This window comes from Bactrocera tryoni, chromosome 5 (assembly GCF_016617805.1).
Source record: "Bactrocera tryoni isolate S06 chromosome 5, CSIRO_BtryS06_freeze2, whole genome shotgun sequence".
NCBI classification, from domain to species: Eukaryota; Metazoa; Arthropoda; class Insecta; order Diptera; family Tephritidae; genus Bactrocera; species Bactrocera tryoni.
Window position 1 is genome coordinate 13,591,664 of NC_052503.1, and position 27,016 is coordinate 13,618,679.

The window sequence follows — 27,016 nt, forward strand, 5'->3', positions numbered from 1 at the left end:
CCCATTCAAATAAGAAAATAATAAAAACTACAAAACCAACTAAAAGCGGCACAGACACAATTTGATGGTGAGGCCAGCAAGTCACAAATACCAAAGGTAGCGGAAGGCAGTAAAGTTAAGTGACATTTCAATTTTATTAAAAACCAATGAACAATTAACCGTTACTGCTTCAATTAATTGGCACATAACGGACGTGTAAACATACTTACCTACATATGTGCACATATACAAACAAACGTTTAATGTGATGTTTTTGTTATCAGTGGAAATCGAATATTTGTATGCTATTGGAAAGTCAGCTGCAAATAAACGCGAATAACAAGGGAGGAAACCAAAATAAACGACATGCTGATAAAGTTTTTACAGTTAAATGAGTTTTGTGATAATTTTGTGAAGTAGTATTGTTTGTGAAAATTGTAAGCAAATAATGCTTTGAATTTTGTCACTGTTATAAAAAGAATTGTGTCATTAAATTTTATATAGACTTGTTCAAATAACTCTTCTATAACCCAATTAATCTATACCTGAAGCCCTGAAAAAACTACGAAACCATCCTTGGTGTTTTACAAATGTCAACAACAGCAAGCAATATCGTATAAGGATATCGCAAAACTTTTATTTGCTGCTCCATCATAAGATTTCAAAATGGTGAGTAAAGTCCCTTGCCTCACAACTCTTTTTGAATATCATTTACAAGTCCTAATGCAAAACTATACAATACACATATGTACATACATACGTGTGTATTTATAAAACATGACTGCCTCACAACGCAGTTCAAGCCCTATCTATTGTCTATTCACACACATGCCTATAGTCTTTTTATACTCAAAGGATATAGTTCGCCTGCTATTCGCTAAGAGGAAGTCGCTTGTGTGGCGCTTTTTGTAGTAGCCGAAGCGGAAGTTTCGAGTACGCACCCAAGTTGCATAGTACTAGTAATAGTACGAGTAATATTTATATAACCAAAAACAATAACAATGTGCCAAGATTAATGGAAAATACTCACTGCGCAACAATTGAGTGCATTCGCAACACTCGTCACTACTCGTCGTTGGCTCTCACTCTTCACTTTATTCCCAGCACATTATCCTGCCGACAGCATTTTGTTTACATGCGTGTGTTGGTATCCTGCGGCTAAAGTGACGAGTGCGCTCGCTGATAATCACGTTTGTGAGTTCATTCACATTTTCTACATTTTCCCATGCTACTGCTCCAAAATACAAGGAAGTACGGTTGCATGTACATAAGTATGTATGTACAAGTGTTTGTGTGAGTGTGAGAGCGACTCGCAGGATTCTTTCACATGACGTAGTACAATGTCCGTTGCACTGCTAGTGCGGGTTAGCATACATTTGCGGGCGTGGGAAAATAAGAAAAATGTCTACAAGTCGAAATGTTGTGCAAGGTTTCTGGTTCTTTTTGTATAATTTTTTTAGCGTATATGTGAATATTTGTTTTTATAAAAACTTGTACAAATGAAAATGTGCTTGTACGTTTCGAATCAATATCTGAATGGTCAATTTGATGTTTTTTTTTGTATAATATTCAATTAAGATATCACGGATCATAATTTTGCTCGGGAAAATATTGAAAATTTCTTAATTATGTTTTAGATTTTGTAATTAATGAATCATAAATACATTAATTGCGCTCCAGTACGCCATAGACTCACAAAAAATTATACATTTAACTACCATCTTCCTACTTTTGCGCACTTCCTTTGATGATCTTGCCGACAATTAAAAATTTCACAAATCTAGGCAATCTGACAGGAAAAAGAGCGGCTTATGTCTTAATTAATTAATAAATATTGTATTATTATTTGCGTAGGAGGCGCAATTTTCATGATCATAATTATTATTATCGCTGAAATATTGACTCGATTTGTGGTACTCTAATTACTAATTGGTTTTGAATTAGAAATAGTGATAATTACCGTTTTTGTTTTCAAAATAGTTGCGTTAGGTTGTGAAATTTTTGCGCATTGCTTTTTATTGCATGCATACATACATATGTATGTATGTAAAAGTGCATACCTATGTGCATCATTATATGTACATATGTATATATTTACCTAATGCATTTCTATATTTTCTCAGTCATTTGTTACTCACCCATCTACATAAATATAAAGCAAATGATGAAAATGCGGAAAATGGAAAACAACTGAAAAAATCTGGAATAACTATTTTATATGTACATACATACATATTTTCTCACGAATTACAAAATTGCTGAAATTTAATTTGATCTTCATTTGAAATGACTTTCATCGAAATGCTTTATGTCGGTACCTAAAATGCAAATTTTTTTATTTCTAACGATTTACTGTCAGATATAACCAATATACATACATATAACCATTTAATAACCAAAATTCAAATTTTGTTTCAATATGATTGGTTTCTATTATAACGTTTTTCCTTCGCTTGTAAGTGATGTTACGTTATTTTGCATTTTAGGTAACGAAATGTACTTATATTTAACTGTAAAACCGCATTTCTATGAATTGTTATTATTATTTTGCTCAAATATTTATTTTATTTTTTATACATGTGATATTATTTATTTTTCCATAAAGCGTGTTTGGTTAGAGCTTTACAAAGATTAGCTTCTCTCGGAAAAGCACATCTGACAGTTAATAACCATGTCAATGTCAAAATGTATATTAAATGCAACAAATCATAAGTACACCGCAGGTAATTCGAGCTGCTTACAATCACTGTGAATTGTGACAGTAAAGAAAAGGAGGAAATGTTAAGGCAAACAAGTTTAGATTAATTAATTTATTAGCGCGCTCTCTCTCTTATGCATAATCCTTAACTCCTCAAACTAAATTTCACATAAAGTTTCCAATAATTGAAAATTTGTGAGAAATCTGGTTCTTCCACTTTCTGTTTAAGTGGGACACCCTAAAAAAACGATTTTTGGGAATTAAAAAAAATATATATTTTAATTTTTTTCTTCTTTAATAATAACGGCGTATCAATTTTAAGGTTATATTTGTATATATTTAAAGAATGCACAGTAAAATTGTTGGAGAAAAAAATTAAATATTTTTTGAGTTGCATGCTCTAAAAAAGGGTATCCACAGCTGCATTGACTCCGTCCTTCTCCGTGGATCAGAAGAAACTAAATTTCTTCCAGAAAAAACAAATTCTCTCTAGAAAATATTGTTCGTACAATGTCCTACGATGAGGTAATTCGATAGTAATCGGACCATTTGTCTCCGAGTAATCAATTAAGCAGATTTGAAGATGAAAAGCGGCTACCCTTTAGGAGACTGTTTCTCAAGAATATTTGATATATTCAATGAAAATTCTATTATGATATTTATAAAGGTATAGTCTATCACAATCTGCAAAAAATATATACTTTTTTTTTTACTTTCACACTACGTAAGCCTCTCATTGGTTTTTGGTATATCAGAATATTTATTTAGATAAATTCATAAATTGATCATAATGCCACTAAATTGATAAATTAGCAAAAAATTTAAAATATTTTAGAATTTTTATAAGAATTAACATTTTCAGTGTATTATCGAAGTAATTTCTTTCAGTGTATTCAGTGCACTTGCATGCATATTTTTTTATAAACTTAGGTGATTGTCTAATTTAAAGTGTGGGTGAAAAAAGTGATCTCACCATTTTTGTAATGTAATGTGCCTGAATTGCCATATTTACATATGTATGTATGTGTGTGTGGGTAGGACTTTTTTTTTGTATAGAACACCTGTACATACATGTATAAGCACTTAATATGCACGTGGTTTAAGCGTTTTTCTACTTAAATTGCACTAAAACAATTCTACAAACAATGGTATTTGTTGTTGTAATGCGCTTAGACAATTACTAAATAATTGAGCTAAGTTTACTGAAATTATTTCCTTTATACATATGCAAAAACACTTATATGTATGTAGATACATACATACATATGTATGTATATTTGTTATTCGCTGACATTTATAAATTATCAAGATAGGTTAATGGTCTGGTCTCTAACCGGCAGGCTGGGAGATCAAAGTGCTTCCAATGAATTTCTATCAAATACTCGGGCACGCTCATTAGAAACTGCCAAACTTTAGTTTTTTTTTTGTTTATTTATTTTTGTTGTTTATAATATTTATTCTCTCAAATTAACTCCAAATATAGATTAACCTTAATCAACTGCTTTATTTGTATTTTTATTTTTTTTTAAATTTTGGTTCATAACCTCAACTGATACCGTTACTTCAACTTAAATATTGTTATAGCAGAATGTGGCAATGTTTTCTTGATCGCTCGCTACTTCATTAGCGGTTTGTGTCTAAGCTAAAACTTCAGCAAGTGATATTTTCCGCTAGATGTCGCTAACTTAAGCATGTGCAACCAGTTTTTATACTCTTTCAACATGTTGCTATGGAATATAATAAAAACTAAAACTAATCGAGATAGATATAGACTCATACATACATATGTATGTATATAAATAATGTCTGTATATAACTTGTGTAAAAATTAAGATATCTTGATAAAAATTTGGTATGCGCGTTCCTTAGTAAAAAAAAATACGAGTTCGTAAATGGGCGTATTCGATTCACTTCCATTGGGTAGTCGAAAAAGTCTTTTCGTATTTCTAATCAAATTTTAATTTATTTTTCCTGCATTTATAATAATAAGTAAATAAACAAATATGTATTATACCAGTTTGGTCGACCACTTTTTGTAATTTTTCTGACGGAGACATTATTGCATCAGTGTAATCAATTTCGCGGAATTTAATTTTTTTGGTTAAATGAAATCTCGCCCTTCCAATGGTATGATACAATGTGATTGGAAGCACTGAAGATATACTATGAGTGCAACGACATCTATTGACAAAATACGAAAGGTCTTTTTAGACTACCCAATATTATAAAAACGCGTACCGACATTATGAAAATGTTCAAGCTCCCAGGTAACGAATATGTGGAGCTTAGTATCTATAGTTGACTTTTGACCGAAAATGTCGGCACTCATAACAATGCAGATAAGCACCATATATGTAACTAATATCAGGATTTTCGAACATCATCCGGCTGGCCTTACTCCATATAATTGGTGATTGTATGTGAGGTACCTTAATGATACCCAGGGAACATTTTTTTCGCTTTCTTATATACACACATACATATACCCCTGCACTGGCAAAAAAATCATTTAAGTCTTGCCCCGTGCCGATCAATTTTTTTGAGTAAATTATAACGACGTGTACACATACATATGTATGTATTAAGAAGAGTAAGAATTCATAGTGGCAATTTAGTTTACTCGAATTAAAATCCAAATTGTTGCTTAACACATTTTTTCCTGTTTTAATTTAAAGCGAACTCCATCAATTCTATTTCCAGCTGTTCTCAGCTAAGTATGCATGTGCGTATATATATGTACATACTTATGTACATATATGCTCATCCATATCCTGGTGCAGCTTACGACACCGGCAGCTTGCCTCCATTATATCAAAAGAAGACTGAAAAACAAAAACCAAATAATTTAAAAGTGAGAATAAAACATATTGGCATCAGCCAGCAGCTGCCACATTTCTTTTATTACCTTGTATAGTGTAGCATGCTTCATGTTTCCAACGAATTGAAAGAGTCCTGCGGGATCGAACATCAGCTGTGCTGACAAGCAGCTGCTGGCGGGCACACTTCAATGAGCGCACTCTAAGGATATGAAGAATTTGAAAGAATTCAATGGAAACAATGCGTACAAAACGCCACTGCACAGGCACACACATGCTTATATATGTATATAATAAAATATATTTTCCCTTTAAAATACTATATATACATAAGTATATGAATGTGTTTGATTTTTTTGGCGCGAGCGCAAATTTTATTTTGGGCTCCATATTTCTTTAAAGTAGTTATAAACCTGTATATAAGCTGCAGTTTACGCATTAAGTTTTATTTTTATATATACTTTCTTGTTTATCGACAATGTTGTGCGAAATATATGCAGCATTAGATATAAATTAGTTAAAGGGTTTGTTTATTTCAAAAAATCTTAAAACTGTGATGCGTTTTGAAATAAACTAAACTTTTTCTTGATTTTGATCGGTCAGTTTGTATGACAGCTATATGCTATAGTGGTCCGATATCGGTGGTTCCGACAAATCAGCAGCTTCTTGAGGAGAAAAGGACGTGGGAAATTTCCAGCTTGATTTCTCAAAACTTGAAAGACTATTTCTCGTATACATATACAGACACTTGATACATTGTGACAAGAAAGTACCCGGAAATTGTAAATAAAACGCAAAATATTTAATTATTCATCAATATTTACATATTTTGTCGCCTTCAAAGTAATCCCCACCGGATGTAATACACTTATGCCAACGTTTTTTCCAGTCCTCGACGTCCTCATTTTTCGTAAGCACTTTTGGGATGGCCTTCAGCTCCTTCAGCGAATATTGTTTTATTTCTTCAACCGACTGAAAATGGGTTCCACGGAGCAGCAATTTCATTCTTGGAAACAAGAAAAAATCGCATGGATCCAAATCTGATGAATACAGAGGTTGATCGATGGTATTCATTGTGTTTTTGGCTTTAAATTCGGTCACAATCGTGAATTGTTCTTCTAAAATTTCGGCCGTTTGTCACGCAAAAACCTTAATACGGCCAAATAGAACTCAAACCACGAATATAGAAAAAATTAGCAACACCGTGATTTGTAAGCGGCTTTGGCGTGTTTTTTTTTAGTTTTGGATCGTTTTTTCCCCTCCATTCCCATGACTGGTTTGCACGTCAAACTCATAAACCCATGTCTCATCGGCAGCTATAATGCTCTCCATGATTATTTGATCGGAATTCGCACGATCAATCATGTCCCAATAGATCTTTTTACGGTACTCTTTTATAAAAAAATTCAACTTTATCGGGACGCTTACCCAAAATATCCACCAAAATCATTCCAACGGAAACACGAGAGATGTCGAGCTCTCTTGCAATATCTCTAACACTTGCCTGACGATTTCCAAGCACCATATTCTTCACTTTTTTAATAGTTTCATCAGTAGAAGGGGTCGAAGTTCGTCCAAAAGGAGTTATATATATTCAACGATCTCGCGACCGTCTTTGAAGGCTTTGTACCACTCGCAGTCTTATGTTTTTGATAAAACTGAATCACCATAAGCCTTTTCCAACATTCGCAGGAGACAAATTCTTTCTTCGATATTTTTGCCCATTGTGAAAATGATTGACGTAATGCGCTGATATTTGGAATAGTAATTAAGGACAGTCAGTCCTACCAACTTAGCAAAATACATTTTTTTGAAACAGCATTTGGCCACAACTTCCGGGTGCTTTTTTGTCCCAAAGTACACATATAAATACACTTTAAAGGGTCCCGACGCTTTCTGAATGTTACAAACCTCGTGGAAAACTTACAATAACTTGGTGCGACTTTTTATTTTATATGAAATGACGTTCGTTTAGAAAGCAAAAATAACTAAATTATCAGTAGAATACATATTTTTATTCTTTTGCCTTTAAATGCCTAAGTATTTTTATACTAAATCATAACTGTGCCATATTTTAGCACACAACTGTTTAAATATGTAAATATGTATATATGTATGTCCATTTACCACTTATGAATATTTATTGTTTTTAATTAATTAGTACAAATCATAAAACCATAAATGCATTACAAATATTTGTTATCATTTAATCGACCAATGTCCTCCAGCAAGAACGCTCGTAAGCCTTCACAGATTAGCATGACTTATCCTATAGTCAGTAATAATTAATAACAAATAATGACCGCCGAGAGAACGAGAGAGCCGTCACATTTAAAGCAAGTAAGCTTAGGAGAGTACTCAAATAACGTAAGAGGCTTACTTGGTCACGCGCTCATGTCATGATCAGTTATACTATAATTGTTTAATAACGCAAGAATGCACGCATACATACACACATATACATACATATATGAGCAATATATTGCATATGGCAAGCATGAGCTCATGCGAATTGCATTTCGAAAAGTCACAGAGCTTTGGCAAATCCATGCAAGCAACTTAACCGCACTGCACTGGTCATTCACTTAGTTCGAAAGGCCTTGCAAGGCCGTCTAGTGGCAATTAAAAAGATATAACTTGTTTCAAAGTAGCTGTAACAATTTTGAAGTTCTAAAGTATAAGACAAATCCATGTGCCAGTCAAATTACTTATCGATAGTTTCAATATGAATGTACTACACACATATACATATGTCTGTATGTATGTAAGTATATCGTAATGAAATATACAAAATCTTTGAAAATAAATTTCACGGACACTGCCAGCTTTTACAGTCAGTCAGTGAAGTATTGGAGAGAATAGGGGCGTGTTTTCCACATTTTGGTCATCTGAAAACAAAGAAAAGTTTAGATTTTCAAACAGTGAAAAAATTTTTTAGATTTTTTTTTAGTAATTTTTTAACTTTTTCGATTGTTTTTAAATAGTAAAAATTAAATATTTTGATTTTTTGTCGCCGTTTTGCTATAAAACAATACACGCACGCACATTAGAGCGGCTCGATTTACAGGATGCCAAAAAATGGAACGGAAAAATCGCGGGAAATGTTCTACGAATCATTCTGAACAACTTTGGCCAAGAGGCTATGGATCTAAAACCGATTTCGAGCCAGCGCTTCTTGAGGCAAAGTATTGTGGTCCATCAGTTTTTGAGATATCCGAATGAAATTTAATACATACATAGGCGCATTTTGACAATAGAATATCAATAAAATGATCATTTGTCGGAATCCGACAACTATATCACATATCTGCCGTATAACCGACTTTTCAGATTTTTTAAACTTCGCTGGGAACTGTTTTTAGACACATAGTCTCTTAGGCAAAGTTTTTCAAAATTATCCTTAAAATATTTTTGGCATGCGCGGTATAATGGAAAAAAATCGACCCACTCTAATGTACATATGTACTTACATACATATACATGTGTACATATTTCACAGGAACTTTGGAAAATTTGTTTCAAGAAAAATGCATTTAGTTAATTTCATAACAAAGCGTAGTAAATACTGACCTTTACTCCAAGTGGTGCGTGTGCAAATCTATTGTATTCTCCATCATTTCTTCTGTAACCAATTAGCTCTTATCAGCATACAAATATAAACAAAGGAGAAATATAATATGTAGCATATACAAGTGTGTGACGTATGTAAACAAACAGTGGTTTCGTAAGTAAATTCACTTGGAACAAAAAATAATTTTTTTTACTTAAGAAAAATCGATATATTGTTTTCATATTTATGGTTTTACTGAATTATTTCGAACACTTTTTTTATAGAAATCATATGTAGTTTTATTATAAATACAAATTCCCACCTTTGATCCTTGCAAATTTTGAGAGTATAAAATGTTCGTTTACGCTCGAATCATGCCCTTTGTCACTTGTTCGATTATATTTTTATACCATAAGTCGTACTAGGTGTTCTTCCTCTTCGCTGTTTGGCGCCAATTGAAAATTCTAAATGTACCTCTAAGTGTACCCAGGTCCTTCTTCACCTCGTCTTTCCGACGGATGGTGAAGTTCCCCTTTTCGTCTGCTTGCCCCGTCGGGTACTGCGTCGAATACTCTCAGATCTATACGATTCATTTGAACGACATGACCTTACCAGTGTAGTCGCTGTCTGTTAATTCGCTGAAGTATGTTAATGTCATCGTATATCTCGTACAGCTCATCGTTCCACCGAATGCGATATTCGCCGTGGTCAACGCGCAAAGGGACATAAATCTTTCGCAGAACCTTTCTCTCTAAAACTCGTAACGCCGACTCAACAGCTGTTGTCATCGTCCATGCCTCCGCACCATATAGCAAGACGGGGATGATGAGTGACTTGTAGAATTTGGTCTTTCTTTCTTGAGAGAGGACTTTACTTCTCAATTGGATTTCCAGGCTGAAGTTGTTGTAAGTGTTACTTCTGGTCCCAAGATACGTGGGAGCCAAGTCGTGAGTGCGAGGACTGTTTGTTTGGAGACAGAAGATATTTCGTCTTGCTCATTCACTACCAGACTCATTAGTTTCGCTTCCTTATACATTCTGGAGAAAGCAGAACTAACGGCGCGGTTGTTGAGGCCAATGGTATCAATATTGTCGGCGTACGCCAGCAGCTGTACACTCTTATAGAAGATTGTACCTTTTCTATTTACATAGATATGCAGCTCGAATTATTAGAGAGGTAACACGAAAAGGGAGTCGCCTTGTCTGAAAATATGTTTGGTCGAACGGCTCGGAGAAGTCCTTCCCGATCCTGACGGACCTTTTGGTATTACTCAACGTCAGTTTACACAGCCGTATTAGTTTTCCTTTTCGTGCTGTCAAAAACAGCTTTGCGATCGACGAAGCGGTGGTGTGTGTCGAACCGATCCTCTTTTCACGGGTCTTTTCCAAAATTTGATGCACTTTAAAAATCTGGTCAGTTGTTGATTTTCCAGGCCTAAAGCCACACTGATAAGTTCCAATCAGTTTGTTGACGATCGACTTTAATATCTTCACGAAATTTGGCATGAATTATTCGCCAAAGCAATGCTACAATTTCCCAACAAATTGTTCAAATCAGACCACTTTAGCATATATGTAGCTGCCATAAAAACGATCAAAGTCAAGTTTGTGTATGGAAGTTTTCTAATCTGTGAAGTGTACTTTTATTATAGCTTCCGTTAACGGTATTTTCTTGCTTTAAATAATTTTAATCATACAAATACTTCAATTTTATCGGTAAACCCGGAAAATATAAATTTATGTGTCTTAATCAGTAGCCAACAGATATATTGTATATTATAGAAAGCATAAATAACAAAATAAATTTCCGTACTTTAGTGCTTTATGGTAGAAAATTATCTACAATAACACTAGTTTAGAGTACTATTACAACGGCGATGTTAGAGACTTTTTTGTGTTATAGTCAAGGGATTTGGAATTTGGGGATTCCAACTGCAAGCATTTAAACTCAAATTCGTAACCAGGACACATCCTAATACCCCACAGACCTCTTAGTACATCAGTCGCAAATTTTTTCTTCAGAGTAGACAAGTTCTTCCTTAAAGAGTAGTGTAGTCTACATTTAATAACTTTATAATACATTGCTAATAAGACAAAAACCAATTTATAAAAATTACAAAAATCGATTTCGATTTTTAACGATAACACCCAAGTATGCAGACTTGCAACTTATGAAGTGTCGATTTATTTTATTTCAGTACATTTCAATAAATGTGTCTCTCGGCTTAAATGTTCATGGAGGACTCGAAGAAGACACTATGCATGCAGAAGCTTGCGTTCACTAATGTCTTTTGCATTTTAAAATAGTACTTTTGAAGTCATTTGAAGTTTACGATTTCCTCAATGATTGCATTACTATAAATATACTTTGGCTGACTGCCCAGATCTTCCGTCTAGACGCCAGACATTTCACTTCGTTCCACATGCGGCATTTTGCAAGGCGTACACATTCTTGCAACTTGCATTAGATCTTCACTGGATAACATATTGCAAAAGTGATCATACAATCATACAAACCTACATACATACATACCTACATACTTATGTACATAAATACGTTAATTTTAATGTGCAAGTACTTACAGTTTAATGAACTTTTTCTTCGAATTCTTTTTCTTTCAAACTTCAACATTTGTTTCAAATGAGTTGGAGAAGAGATTTGGCAAGCATATATGTATGTACATCGAAACAGGTCCCTTGTATGATGAATTTATAGAATTATCGCAGAAGTACAAAATGGAAGATGTCTGAAAAATATCTCCAATAATTTTTAATCCATTTATAATTAATGCGATCCCTTCTTTTTTGTGCAAAATATCTTCTCTAGATTATTGAATTATCAACTTTTTTGTTTCATCCGCTCACACTTTTCTTATAGTTTTAGGAAATCTCCATGTAGATCAGATTTCACAGAACTTTTGTTACACTTGTGGTTTAAGTTCATAGAAGATAACCTCAAATTTCAAAGACGATTAGTAATCTCTTTTTTATAATTTTCCTAAAAAATCGTTCGTCAACATAAAACCCATTCGTCTGAATAGAAATTGATGACAGCATAAGTTTATTAATTTCTTTATTTCTAAAGAAATCGACTCAGGATGTGACTCAATAGTAATATCAACACAGAGGCGTAATAACTTATTTATATATGTACATATCATTAAAGCGATTGCACTGAGACGTGTTGGAATTTCGAAAACAAAACCATACCGGCTATATATTTACGAGATATAATAGTAACCAAAGAACAATTAAATGAGAAACAAACTGAGAAATACAAAATTATATTTCGCTTGTAGTTTAGCTTCGCTTGAAAGTTATTGCCTGGGTCACAGCTTGAGTTTCTCTTATTTGCAGTGTGGCCCTTGAAATTTTCTCGAGTTGCACAAAATTTCAGATATTTCAAAAACTGAAGGACTAGATCGTGTATATACAGACGGGCAATCGATCAATCATCAGGTTATCATTTAGTTTGTACATTCATATGTAGGAATACTTTTAGAGGGTCTTCGACGATTCCTTCTGGGTATACCAAATTTCGTGGCAAACTTAATACACGTACCATGTTCAGGGTATAATTACCAATTTCAAATTCATATGGACTGGTAAAATTCAAGTAGAACTATGTATGTACATATGTCAAACAAAACCATACGATTTCGAAATACAATTGAATCAAACGAAAACTGAAACATCTGCCGCAGCTGCTTTTGCTTCATCTACTGATTCACTTGCTTTTGTTGTTGCTGTTTTTGCTTGCAAGCAATTAATTGAAATATATGTGTATGTATGTATGTACATGCATATGCATCTCGAGACCTAATCACACCGGTAGGTAACTAGAATCAGGTGCAGGTGACCGTAGCACGTGCTAGAGTTTGTGACTGGACATACATACATACATATGTACATATGTTGTATGTCACTGCTTATTGCAGATATAAATTTGGCATGTGCCGCTCTTTATCGTACCAAATTTTATGGGACATTGTTCTTGTGAATATTATTTCTTTATTTTAATTTACTACTCTTGTCGTTTCATACAAAAGAGTTTTCGCGTAGAAGAACTCAATCTTTCTTTTAAGGTGGTCTTATATCAACATTGTAGTTATTGGATTTTAACATCGTCTATCTTTGTTTAACTTTCCATTAGCATTTGAATCCATATCTCATATACCGTGATTTATGTATTTTTGAAAATCTATCAGTACTATATGATTACACAATTATTATCACTCTCAGTGAGTATGAATTACTATACTTCATGCAGTTATACATTTAGTAGAGTTTTCTTTTTCTATGCACCATTTAAAACACATTCCAAAAAAAATATAGTTTAATATTCTCATTTATCCCCATTTTAGCAGTTTTTAGCGCAAATATTTGGAAGAAAACTATCATAAGTGGCAACTCTGTTCAGTATTTAACGATATTTGAGTACCTTAATGCGCAGTCTCTATGATAATGCCACTTCCGCTTGACAAAAATGCAAGACCTGGTGCACGGTGCAAGAATTGCAGATTTACAACGGCACAACAACAAACACACGCAGAAAAATATTTGCAAGGGCTGTGAAATATGTTAGACCAAAACCTATGTATATTTGCGTGCAATGTCACGCAAAAATATAATTGCAACCCTGTTGTAGTTGCCATTTTACATAAAGACATATTACGTCGTTAAATTGTTGAGGAAGATAAGTTTTAAATGGATTTTATTATTTCTATTTCTAAATTTTAAAGATTTGTTACAGTTATTTTTCTTAAAAATGTATGCAGAAGGTGCGCCAATTCACAATAGCCATGCTTAATAGTCATTCACAACAAATTGACCGAATTAGCCATTCATATATCACTAGATTCTGCAATGGGTGCTCTCGTGCTCTTGTATATTTCGGTATAGTATTTTTGCAATCTGCAATCTTGCAAGAGCAAGAGAATACCCCTAATCAGTATTTGTGTTAAGGTTTTAGCTAACTAAACTAATTGTCTATATTATTCTTTTGCTATTTACTAAGTCTGATAACTCTAAGAAAATCCGTTCGTTGTGAATTGAGCTACTTGTGGCATAATTTTTGAGTTTCAAGTATTTGATAGTGTTATGTTTTGGCATTTGTGGCAACGCCAACCATCAAGTGAACGTATGCGAGAGAGAGAGAGTGGAGGGAGTTCGTATTTTGTCATCGGGCATTCGGTGATCACTCGTTGTGTGACAAAGTAAAACTTAATTTTAAAGCGCTGAATAGTAGCAAAATTATATTCACTGGTTTTTTCCAAATTGTTAATAAATAAAAAAGGCGAATAAAACCAAAAACTTTAAAATCATATGTTTTCGATGTTTGTTTGAACCCGTTTGTGTAACTTCGTAAAATAAATATACATATTTGTATCACAAAGACTTGAGTTTTTCGAAAAAAGAGAAAAATTATCAAGGTGAGCTCCAACAACATTAATTTGTTAAATTGATTGGCACATTTATATATTAAAAATACAGCGCAATTGGGATTTGTGAAAATAAGTGCACTAAGTAAAATTTATTGAGGAATATAGTGTAACTATCTTTATATATATAAATATGTATTTGGACTCTGTACATGTAAATAGTTCAACCAGAAATGTGTGTGCATAGTTGTTCGTACAAATGGCTGACTTCAGTGGAATTTTCATAAAGATATGTAGAAACATTTGTGTGTGCATTGAAATACATATGTATGTATGTTTGTACATACGAACGTAAACGATATTTGAGTTGGCAGAGAATAAACAAACGTATTTTCATTGATAAACATACAGACGTGAGCGAGTAATGGCGTCTGCAAGCTTGCAGGGTTGCAATTTTTGAAAATAAAATTTTTGTGCATACCGTAAATTTACGATATTCTCAAATCTTCTTAAATTTAAAAATAAATTCGTATTTTAGAACAAAATATAACAAAACTTTACAATTGGATTTTGAGAATGAGAACAATTGCTGTTATATAATTTTTTTCTTTTAATTTTAGTTCGCCTGAGCAAAATTTACTTTTTCAATTGTATCATTTGTGATATTTAAAAAAATGACATTAATATAGCTTTTTTCGTAAAAAGTTTGTCTATTTTAATAGATATTTTCTAATTATATAAAACAAGTATATTGCAAATTTTATAGCTGTGAAGTTAATGTAATAATAATTGAATTAAAAACAGTTTTAAATATGCCTCCTTTTCTAATTAAAATATTATTATAAAAAATAAAATTATGAACTACTTGCAGAAAGCAAAATATGTACTATATTTTATGTCTTCAATTTACAATTAAAACGTTAAAGTGATAATAGTATAAAATTTTATATCCAAAAATTTAAAGTTTAAAATTTCCTACCGGGCCTTTGCTCACATTTCTTAATAGAAACGATGTTTACACCCGTCGGAAGCTCGTGGAATTAAAAAAAAATGCATTTCCGTAATTTTTTTTAGATTTATACAGTCGTTTAGTTTTTTCACTACTCTTTCATTTCCGTTTGTTTACATTTTTGGGTTTTTGTTAATTGGATGACTAGGTACCACAAGAAGGAAATAGGTTGAGGTAACATACAAACTATTTCCGGATTTAAGCACGAATAATCTCCCCATTTCCAAGTTTTTCATTGCTTCATGACATCAGCATTGTTAAAAAAAAGTTTGTATTCATATAAATTTATAAAGATAATAATAATAATGAGTAAGTGTGTCAATAGATGGCACTTTTGGTTTCATTTTTACTGATCTAACATGTATTATCTTTTTTTGTCTTTCGTGATAGATAATATTTCGCTTAGAGAAAGTTCAGTATTATACAAATCTGCCATTCTACACTTGCCACACACCCACACGTTTTCAGTCATTACCCAACGTTGGTGGTCATGATATGCTCATTTTTTTATCATAACGAAATTACAGTTCAGCAGTAAACTCGTTTTATATCGGCGCTTATTGTTATTTGACCTGTTCCCTAATATGGATAAACCAAATCAATGACACAAAGACAATCCTTAAATATGTGCATTCCTACGAACATACACACAAAAGACACAAAAGAAAAACGATCTCGATTCTTATCATTTAAATACAGATTTTACCACATTCTAACCTCAACAATTCAGCAAGGTACGAAGTTGTTTCTCATGAATTTCAAATGCCTATTTGGCGATAATGAGCGTGTAGCACCACAAGAAACCGCATAAGCATTATTGTTGTAGTAAATTTCCATTACAGGGTTGTTTAATAAGTACTTAAAATGAAAAATATGTATTTCTTTCGGCTTTGTATGTGACTTTTGGTTCTCAAGGTTTTCTTGATGCTTTTTTCCTGATATAAAGTTGAATAAACGTTGATCCTTCTGGTCAAATTGTTATCGGTCAACTCGAACTGGGGTTTAATTTTCAGATAGATTTGGTACGAAAACGAATAATATTTAAAGTAATTCAGTGAGAAATTATAGTCGTCAGAAATAATCTCTGACGAGAACTGGAGAAATGCTGCCAAGTTGACAGTCCTTGGCCGGAAAAATTCCGAGTACGTTCCGGTTACGCATACCCGAACGTTGTGGGAACACGGAAGTGTAGCCTATTTCTTGCCTCTTAGTTTCGTTTTCTCAACGTCAGATTTGGTTCAGGTTCTTTACAGAAAGAAGGAGTATCGGTTAAGTTAATCAGAACTTAATTGACTGACAGATGGTTCCTAACCAGACATTTAGAAAACAGATCTTAAATGTGATTTTTAAAGCCGATCTAGTAAGAACTGTAATGAAATACCATTTTCCAATTTCATGCTTTCACACGTAATTATATATGAACACCCACTATAATAGATAGACGAATTGCATTAAAAATTTGTTGGTCCAGTATAATCTCTATATTTTTTATTAAACTTTTCGAGTACTATTGTGTCGCTGGCGACGGCGGTCTTTCTCTTTCATCACACGCACACATCACAACTCAAACGAGTATAATTTCTCATTTTCCTGCTGCTATTGTTCGTAGAATCTCAGTTGTTAGAGTTTTTCCCATACAATAAAACGCCCTGAACAATCAACGATCGAAGGGCGATCAAACGTACATACACACACACGTTTGTTCACAGTCTGGACTTGGTACATTTAAATTTGTAATATCCATACAACGGTAGTAGCCTCCTCCACCTACTGCCTCTTCTTGCATGCATGCGTTCTCGCATTTTCGATAGATCATTAAATTAGAAGTGCAATATTAATGAACGAGTGAACGTTCGTATGTCGTGGTTGGTCAACCCATGCAGCAGCATCCATCCAATTTAGGTATTTCGTTGCTTCAAGTCAAACTGTTATGGCACATTTTTTGTATTTCATTGATCTTTACCGCAAAGCGGGGAACCCTGCAGGGTTATGCTATGGAAAACTGATCGATGGCTCACGATCTTCGGCTTACAACATTCTATGGCATTATGCACTTATTCTATGCTGCTACGCCTGCGCCGCTTGCTACAATATCTACATTCAAATTGAAAGCGCAGCTTGTTAGAGCATTTTTGGTGATTGTTGCTTCATACGCTGCTGGCTGCTCGATCACATTTGGGTCTGCGCCTGCGCCTGCATATTGAGTGAATTTTTCTTATCTTTTGTTGTTGCTTTCTTTATGCTTTGTGTGTGTTTAGGAGCATTGCTGCGTTTGCTTTGTTGTTGGCGACAACGTCGTTGGTGATCGCTGCGTGATTGCATTTCTTGGAAGGACGACTCAAGAATGTTTTATTTATTTTTTTCCCGATTTTTTCTTTACATTGCATTCGCCTTAATGCTGTTCTTGAGATACTTCCTTCAGCTTTCTTAGTTCACATACACTTGTATGTGTTTTTTTTTTGTATTAAGTGATTGTTGAAGCATTCTCGTAATGGTTCTTTGGTTCCCAACTGTAAAAGCAAAGTATGAAAATATTTTTTTCCCCACTAGAATCACGATTGTTGTTGTTGCTTGTTATTGTTGTAGCTCTTGGTCATGTAAATGGAGCCTATGCAGTACATGTGTGTGTGTTTGTGCGCCGATATCTGGTAGTACCACATTCCAATCTCAGAATGAAGCAAACCAGAAATAAGACAACCAAGAATTGAATTATTCCCACCGAACTAAACTCCAACTCCAACAGACAAACATTACTACACATTTTTATAGACAAAGTATGTATGTATGTATGTGTATATGTGGGTTTTATGTTGCTGTATTATGTAGCGTTATACTTCTTCGGTATGTTGAAGCAGCGAGTATTACCTGGTGACCGGTTGCAAAGGTTGGATGACTGACTGACTCTTACCTATGTACATACGTAGCTTTGTACATTGGTGCTGTGCTTTGCGCCTTCTGCACTGCTGTGAGCATTCTCCGGTTCTTTGACTGACTCGCTGGCATTCAGAGGCCGCCCAGTGCGTTGGCTTGCTCCATTCTTTGTATCCAGTGTTGGTTTTCTAATAAGTATCTAGCTTTGTTGTTGGTCTGCGCTTGCGTGTCGACATACAACAACAGTAACTTATTTACATATGTATGTATGTACATGCATCTGTAATTCTCTCACAAGTCGCCAGGTAACTCGAACATAACTAAACCAAACAATAAAAAAAAACTTTGAAAAAGTGGTTTAGCTGCATTCCAATGTATTTTATTGCATTTATGTTGGGTTGATCAAGCGGCAGGCCACTTGACGTTGCCAGATGTATTATTGAACGTTTATGAGAAAAATTGTTGTGGTAAGAACATAAAAAATAGAAAATCTTACATGTTTTCTAATAGCTTATTGTCAAACATGAAATTTGTCCATTAAGAATTGATATAAACATAGCAAGATTGCCTAGTTTATTCGTTTTGAGATCTGTACCCAGTGCACAAGAAAGGATTAGATTGAGAACAATTTCTCCTGGGCCCGGAATTCTCAAGGCGTCCCGGTTCTCTTCAAGAACTTTTTGCTCATCCCATATTCTTTCAGGCCATGGTTTACTTTTTACGATTCGTGACTTCTTCTGGTGCAAACTTAGTAGATTTTCATAAAACATGTAGTCTCTCAACCTTGAAACTGTAAGCTTTTGAGACAAAAATAGTTTGAAAATGTTAAAATTTCGGCTCTAAACCTAATACACACAAAATATTGATGAAAAGAGGGAAAATACTGAAAATCGATAACTTATTTAATAAATAATAAAAATTTTTTAGTATTTTAGTTTTTGTTTGCTTAAACACACTATAATATTCTAGTGTTTTCCATTAAAATACGAAAACAGCAAGCAAATCCCTTCTACCTACCCACCGTAGCTCTGAACATTTATCTGAACTCCAGTTGTTTATCCACTCACTCTCATCTGGCAATACTATCACCCCTATAGCTTCACATACTTGGCTACAACACTACTACTCTAATGTAGATATTTTATTTTTGGTCTTCTATGCGGTTTCCGTGAACGTTCCATGGTAGAATGTAGTTTTGTCTCCCGTGACTGCATCACTAGTGCGTTAAGTCTCTTGGTGCCAACACGCACGTACGACTACGTCAGAGAAGAAAATAAAGAAAACGTGGTGGAAAATTTTTGATTAAAAGAAAAGTTTTAAAAACTTACGAAGCAATTGAAAATTGTTTAAAATATTTAGTGATAATCTGTGTTAAATATTTTTTTTGTTGATTATTGTTATTATTGAGAGTGTGGTTAGTGACTGAAAAAACAAACAATTTTTTTTTGAAAGTTTCAAGAAAAACGAAAACTTTCGTATGAACTATTCGCCTGCATTCGTGCGATTATATGCAGCAGTGTGAATACTTGCTTAATTAATAATTTAATTTAACTTGGATAGTAGCAGCTGTTAGTATTAAATGTAAGTTTAAAAATTTTTTACGATTTTAAATTATTTTATTTCATATCTTTTTAATGTTGAAATAAACGGATAAGTTGAAAAGTGTTCACATGTGTCATGAAGTCACTTTTCATAAAAGCGCTGTGTGGGGCGATTTTACAGCTATTGGTTTTTAGTTCAACTTTTACTGTTCGGTCATTTTCTTCCTTAAACATGTTTTTCATATTGTTAATTATAGAATAACTTTTGCATTAATTTATATAAATTTATTATCCAATTTAATACGAATTTTGTGGTCACTTATTCGTAATAACAGCAAGTTTTCTGAATTATAAAAATAAAATTTATTATTCCCTTAAACAGTAAATGCAATTACAAAACAGTTGTTCACTGTTGTTTGTTGTTGTGAAAGCTGAGTTTGGGGTTTACAAAGCAGCTGTTTTTCTATCGGGTTTTCATTGTGGTTAAAATTGAAAAGCTAGAAACATATGCACATAAAAACTGTTTACAACAATGTATTAACAAAGTTAAGTAATTAGTAATCCGAGCAATATATTGACGCTGTGAACATTGTTCTCATATTCGTAAGTGAAACATGGGTTTAACAACCTTTTCGGATATGTAAGGTTTTGCATGAAACACCGTATTACATGCATTGTTTCTTGAGCACTAGCAAAGTCATAAGGGTTATTTTGTGACTATATTTTATATATTATATGCACACGTGTATAAGCCTGGGCAGACATGGATATTATTCTTATTTTTGAACATATAACTCGGCATAATCAAAATTGGACTTGTCGCTACAATCTGTAAACTTCCCCAAAGAAATCAAATAATAATTTCTACACTTCATTCCTTTCCGAGCACTTGTTTCTGGAACTTGCCCCCCCCACTTACTATGGTTATTTTCTTCTGCACTTAAACATGCAAATTCTATATTAACAGCCATACAGTAATCATTCTTCAATTTATTAACATAAAATAATATAAATTATTGTTTTAGAAATTTGAAACAATCCCAATTAGTTTAAAAAATATAACTCTGTCACTATCACTAGCTATAATTACTTGAAACCTGGAAACATTCGTAACACTTCTCGTACATTCGTAGTAACTCGTTGCATCGGGCTACTCGTGCATTTTTGCTCGCCTTCGCCCTGCAAAAGTTCCACACGTAGTATGTATGCAATTGCATTGCATTATTGCCGTGTGCCTATGATGAGTTAAATTATCATTTCTCTATACATATGCTTTTGTACTCTATATTCATTCCACTGTGGCGGTAAAAAAAAAAATTTCCTCCCTATACCATTGTTGGGTGGTGATTGTTGTAGGTATTTGTTCATGCTCACATCACACAAACAATAACAGCTACAAAAGTTTGTCTGTCGACGACACTTTTTCATATTTCCATTGATGGTTACTGCATGGCTCCGGCATATAATGTTGCCACCTCTTTCCGTCGTGTATATTTCCAGCCAACTCGCCGAAGCGATTGTAGAGATTGAAGCGAGACCAGAACAGCGACTTGGTAGACGTTTGTTTGTTTGTCTATGGTGACAGCTTTAACGAGTAGTCTGTTGTTGTTTTGCTTTTCCACTTTTTTTTCTGCTGCCACTTCAATTGTTTTGCTGTTGCTGGCTTGTTTTTTTTTTACTTATATGTTGCACTCAAATTGCTGTTTGACCACATTCCATTGAAACTTTCTCACAGTCTGCTGCAATTGCCCCCACGTTGGTTCGGTTCGCTTGGTTAATAATAATATTGCTCAGCGACTGACTGGTTTGGCTTTGGTTTCGTAGTTGCAGTTGCTTTTCGCTCGCTTACAGCAATTTTTCGTAGTTGCAAATGCAATGCTATTGGATACTTATGTACATACATTTCATGTACATATGTATGTACATACATGAAACTCAATCCAATTCACTTATAAATCACCAGCTCCACCAGACATTATGCTTCTTGCCAGGTCTTTTTACGATAATTTTTTCTCGTCCGCTGACTTCCAAGAACCGGAGTGGTATATTTTTTTAAATAATGCTTTCACAGTATTTTCAAAAGTCATTTGACTGCGAATATTTCTAAAATATAATAGATACAATATAAAAGTTAGCTGAACGCACCTATAAGTTCCGCTTCCGGGAAGAATAAGATTTTGACATTTGAAGGTGCAGAAAGCTCACTACTTGATTAAATTAGGGTAATATAGAGCGCTGAAAGTAGTATTTTTAAGAGCTTTATCGATAAGTCTAGATATTTTTGATTTGTAGTTTGCAAAAGGTTTGCAGTTCAGAAGTCAATGACTCGAAAGTATCTCTCAGATTTGAATTAACTTTGAGAAGTATCGAAAGTTTTCGCAAATAAAATAATTTTTTTTTTCTACTGGGAATCAAAATGTGTTAAATTTATGTATGTATGTGTGTAATAAAAAACGACATTTTTAATCACTTTATAGATAAAAATATTAAGGTTCCTGCAAATATTTGTGTTTTCAATATTTTTATACACCTGCTTTCCGATACGTTAGTATTACGTATTTGTCTACTGCGTTGCCACATTTCACATCGACGCCATTACGATTTTTTGCGCGATACTTACTAGCTTTGCAGTTGAAAAGAAAAAAACGCATTTTCCAACGCTACCAACACGCGATATGAGGAGTATTTGCCGAGAGCTAAGTGCAGTCATTAGCTTGTGTGTTTGCAAATAATAATAAATAATATAATTTCTCCTATACCCTTACAACCAAAGTAAAGAGAGCTTATTGCAAAATTGCACCTAACTTTCATGCAACTTTTTCCCCGAACTTTTAATTGTACATTCATCTACGCCGGGTTATATGCATTCGTAGACGACGATTTCGTTCGGTCGAAGCCCTGACGCGCGAGCCGAGGTCGTTCATCGCAGGGTTCATTGATTATTATGTCTACAATACTACAAAATCCTACATGGTTACGGGTGTTTTAGAGATGCGGCGATGTTGATGCTTTTGCGAATGGCATTCACTTCGCCTGCTGCATTCGAACCCACGCTGTTCGGTCGTCGTCCTTGTAGCTGCTGGTTGACTTCGTACTTTGACAGCCATTACAGCACTGGAAATGTCCTGCGCAGCTAGGCACTGCTTACAACGTCGTTTGTGTGTGTGTTTGGAAGCCACCCAGCTTGTGATTTATGATTTGCAAAAAACACACACACGCACATAAAAATGTTTCACTTTCCTTCCAGCGCTAGATCAACCCCTAGACGGGGGCGACGAATTGCAAAAGTGCATTTTCGTCGGTTAACGACTTGGCTGGCTGACTTTGGCTTTTACGGTCGTTGCTCGTTTATGAGTATTTTGCTCGCCTCTACGCTGGACGAGTACAATGTTGTGTGCGTACTCCAAAACCGAGTGTTCTTGTGTAGTACTCGTATCACTTTGATTCGGCTCTGTAAAGCATACGGTCGTCGTTGACGTAGTATACTCACTCGCTTGTAGCGTAACGCCCATAAATGGAGAAGCTTAACGAAATTTTTTAAACTTCGCGGTGGCTATGCACTTTTACCATCATCATCATCATCAACATCGTCCTTGTTTGAATGAGTGCATTGCAGCTGCTGAGAGCATATCCTGTCGTGCAGCTGGCTAGCTGGCGCTAAAGGTGCACACGCAGACATGTGGTATGTTTCCACCCTTAATTAATATCCTTACGCTGTTGTAGTATGTCCTGCGCAGCACTTTTACTCGCTCGTTTGTTAGTATTCCTTGGCAGCTAACGCTTTGTGCTCATCGCTTCCAGGATTCAGTCATTAGACAGACTTCGTCAGGACACATTGGTCGTGCTTTGCTTTTGTGATACACTACATACAATACTTATATATATATAATACAATCACACAAACTCTTAAAAAAAGTGGAATATGGGCATAAAAATGGCGCCGCTATTCACTGCCTTCGTGTAAAAAGCGTCTATTGCTGAATGATAGCTTCGTAAACCTGCTAGCGTATACATACGAAAAAGTTTTCATCGAAGGTATGAGTTAAAAGTCGTTTAGTGCAAAAAATATCCATTACATTTATTTTGAAATTGTGAAGTATAGTATTTTTTTGATAAGATTAGAACTCATAAAAATTTCTTTGTAAAACGGAAGTGAGTTTTTTCTAAGAATTTCTTCGATTAGCAGAGTCTAAATCGTAAAAAAAAATTATTAAAATTTCATGTCTTTGAGCTTTTCTTACCTAAGTTACAATATGTTTTCAGTTCTAATAATATAAAAATATAATAACTTATAAAAGACAGTCTATTGTCTACTTAAGTACACATACTTGAAATATGTACGAAAGTATTTCTCTGGTTGATTTAATAACAGGGTGTAGTATACTATATGTATACGTAATTCTCGATAAGAGTATCACAATCGACTCAGGCGAAGTTCACAAACATTCACAACAATAGTTGACTGAGAAACTTTGACGTTTACACAGCGTATTTTTGTTAGTTTATAAAAGCCAGTGTTTATAATAATAAGCGGGTAAATAAAGCAAACTTTGAAGTGAGAGTGTGTATATACAAATATTGAAAACTGATTTAACTAAATTAAAGTTGTAAAATAAAAAATAAAATGAAAAGAAAAACAAAAAATAATAATTGAAATAAAATAAAATATAATAAAAAATAAAATAATGTATAATAAAAAAAAAAAATAAAATAAAATAAAATAAAAAAATATCCGATCTTATAAAAAAGTAAAAAAATGTAAACAATTTTTTTTTTTTAATTTAATCAAAAAAGTAAATTTTTATTATTTAAACTTCAACTATTAAATATAATATTTTGTAACATTTTCATAAAAAAGGAAAATTTTCTACATTTTGTATGAAAACCAAACAGGGAAAAAATAAAAAGATTATTAAACTTGAAAATATTAACGAAAATTCGAAAAAATCGCAAAACAATAAGGACACATTTAACTTGAAGCATGTTAATACATATAAACAAAAATAAATATCAACGTTGCAACGAAAATCTTTTTCACGCTAGAAAATTCCGCTTGATTCGGCATAACAATACCAGACTGTTTCGTTACTCATAGCACAATTGTTTTTAATTGCAAAAATATTTTTGTCTCGAAACACTAGCGCCAGCTTTTATCTAATAATATTTCATTCAAAGATACGAAATTATCGTATACATATACAAGTTGTCAATACAATACAATACAAAATAGCAGAAAAGGGAGAGAGAGCGATAGAGAGTAAAACACAATTAAAATAATTAAAGCTCGGGTAGTGCAACTTTCTGCTTTGGGTCAATAACAATAATTCTAAAAATTTTTGCAAAAGCTTTTAATTACAACAAGAAACCTACCTAGAACTCTGTCAACAAGCGTAGACATTTGTCAACAATGAGTTGTAAAATAGGAGCAACAACTTCTTATCTATTCTTACTGATTTTGCAAGCACTTTATATATTGACTAACCGAATCGTGTACTTTTATTCCACTTGCAGACTTACGAACGCAATAATCGCAGCGCAACTCATATAGTACTATCATTAATACCGCAACAAATTTATCGTATAGAAGGTAAAGGACAACAGCAGCAACAAGATGTCTGAAATAATTGCCGAGAAACCGTCAACTTACAATACAACTAATAATACGGCCGCCGAATTAGCAAGGCGTCTAATTTTTGAGTGTGGTGGTTGGACAGCGAGTAGAAACAGCTACGACGTAACGGATAACAAAACGAATGAAGTATACCTACCCCAATGGAAGTGTGAACAATTTACTATGGATGAGAAATATCAGCGTGAAGATGAACGCCTGAATTCATTCGAAAATTGGCCACTTGAATGGCTGAATAAGAGGGAGTTGGCACAAATTGGCCTGGTCTATACGGGCGAAGATGATAAAGTCAAATGTTATTTTTGTGAAGTCGAGATCGGACGTTGGGAACGTGATGATCAACCGATTAATGAACATTTACGCTTCTCACCGAATTGCCCATTGCTGCGACGACGCACCACCAACAATGTGCCAATTAGCAATGATACATTGAGTCGTGTGTTACCGCCCGTTAGTTATGATGTGTGCGGCAATGAAGGATACGAATTCGAGGCAAACGATGTGTCTGGAGATATTGCACCAACACCACAGGCTCCACTGACGACAGGCGCATACCAATACGACAGCATAGCGGCCGACAATTTGTCTAATCATCATCATGCCAATGCGAATAGCAGCAGCAGCAGCGCTAACAACAGCAGATGTGGCAATGAAGCGCAATTGTACCGACCCGAATATCCTGAGTATGCCATCGAAGCGGCACGCTTACGTTCGTTTGCGGAGTGGCCACGCAACATGAAGCAACGTCCAAAGGAATTAGCCGATGCTGGCTTCTTCTATACCGGCACTGGTGATCGCGTTAAGTGCTTTAGCTGTGGTTGTGGTCTCAAGGATTGGGATGATGATGATGAACCATGGGAACAGCATGCGCTCTGGTTACCGAAATGTCGATATTTGAATTTACTGAAAGGACAAAGTTATATCGAAAGCGTTGCGGCCAAATATAAAACGAATAACAGTAAATGTCCCGATGCAGTGCCAGCAGAAAGTGATCAATATTGTCCAACATCAGACAACATTGTCGTACAACCAGTAATTGCAACAGCGGCTTTGACGCCAACGACGTCCAAAACCGCAGAGGCGGCGACAACTGCTGTGAAGACCACAGCGGTGGCGGCAACAATTGCAGAGGAGAAGCTATGCAAGATATGCTATGCCGATGAGTATAACACGGCGTTTTTACCCTGTGGCCATGTGGTGGCTTGCGCCAAGTGCGCGTCGTCGGTCTCGAAGTGTCCGGTTTGCCGGAAACCCTTTACAAATGTGATGCGTGTGTTTTTTCCTTGATCATCTATATAAACTATTTATTAATGTGTAGACTTACCCGCGTTGTAAATAATAATAATAATAATATGCGGTAAATCGGCCAGTTGTGGCGCTTGCAGCAAATAATAACTGTTTTTCTGCAACTGGCCGGTAAAGTAACAAATATTTATATAATTAAATACTTATTCTTAATTATATGCATAAAATAAAAAATTAACATAACAAATAAAAAAAATACCGTTTTCTTTTATTTTCATGGGGCTCGTCGAAAAAACTA

The 27,016-nt window shown here is 34.3% G+C and overlaps 1 protein-coding gene and 2 long non-coding RNA genes across 8 annotated transcripts; 1 reads left to right on the forward strand and 2 right to left on the reverse strand.

The window, feature by feature from the left end:
• Positions 1-50: 50 nt before the first annotated feature.
• Positions 51-26,848, forward strand: LOC120779073 (death-associated inhibitor of apoptosis 1). 6 transcript variants are annotated; one of them, XM_040111211.1, is made up of 2 exons: positions 51-648; positions 25,356-26,848. In XM_040111211.1, exon 2 carries the CDS (start codon positions 25,456-25,458, stop codon positions 26,758-26,760), a length of 1,305 nt encoding a protein of 434 aa, XP_039967145.1. In that variant the 5' UTR covers positions 51-648; positions 25,356-25,455; the 3' UTR covers positions 26,761-26,848. The 6 variants fall into 6 exon arrangements, with proteins under 6 accessions (XP_039967145.1, XP_039967150.1, XP_039967147.1 ...); XM_040111216.1 differs by lacking the exon at positions 51-648 and adding an exon at positions 8,121-8,257; XM_040111213.1 differs by lacking the exon at positions 51-648 and adding an exon at positions 14,277-14,474.
• Positions 5,275-12,069, reverse strand: LOC120779076. The gene is made up of 3 exons (XR_005705604.1): positions 11,626-12,069; positions 5,583-5,695; positions 5,275-5,499 (listed from the first exon to the last, which is right to left on the reverse strand). It is a non-coding gene; the product is annotated as an uncharacterized LOC120779076 (long non-coding RNA).
• LOC120779075 lies at positions 17,583-19,644 on the reverse strand. The gene is made up of 2 exons (XR_005705603.1): positions 19,321-19,644; positions 17,583-19,100 (listed from the first exon to the last, which is right to left on the reverse strand). It is a non-coding gene; the product is annotated as an uncharacterized LOC120779075 (long non-coding RNA).
• Positions 26,849-27,016: the final 168 nt, after the last annotated feature.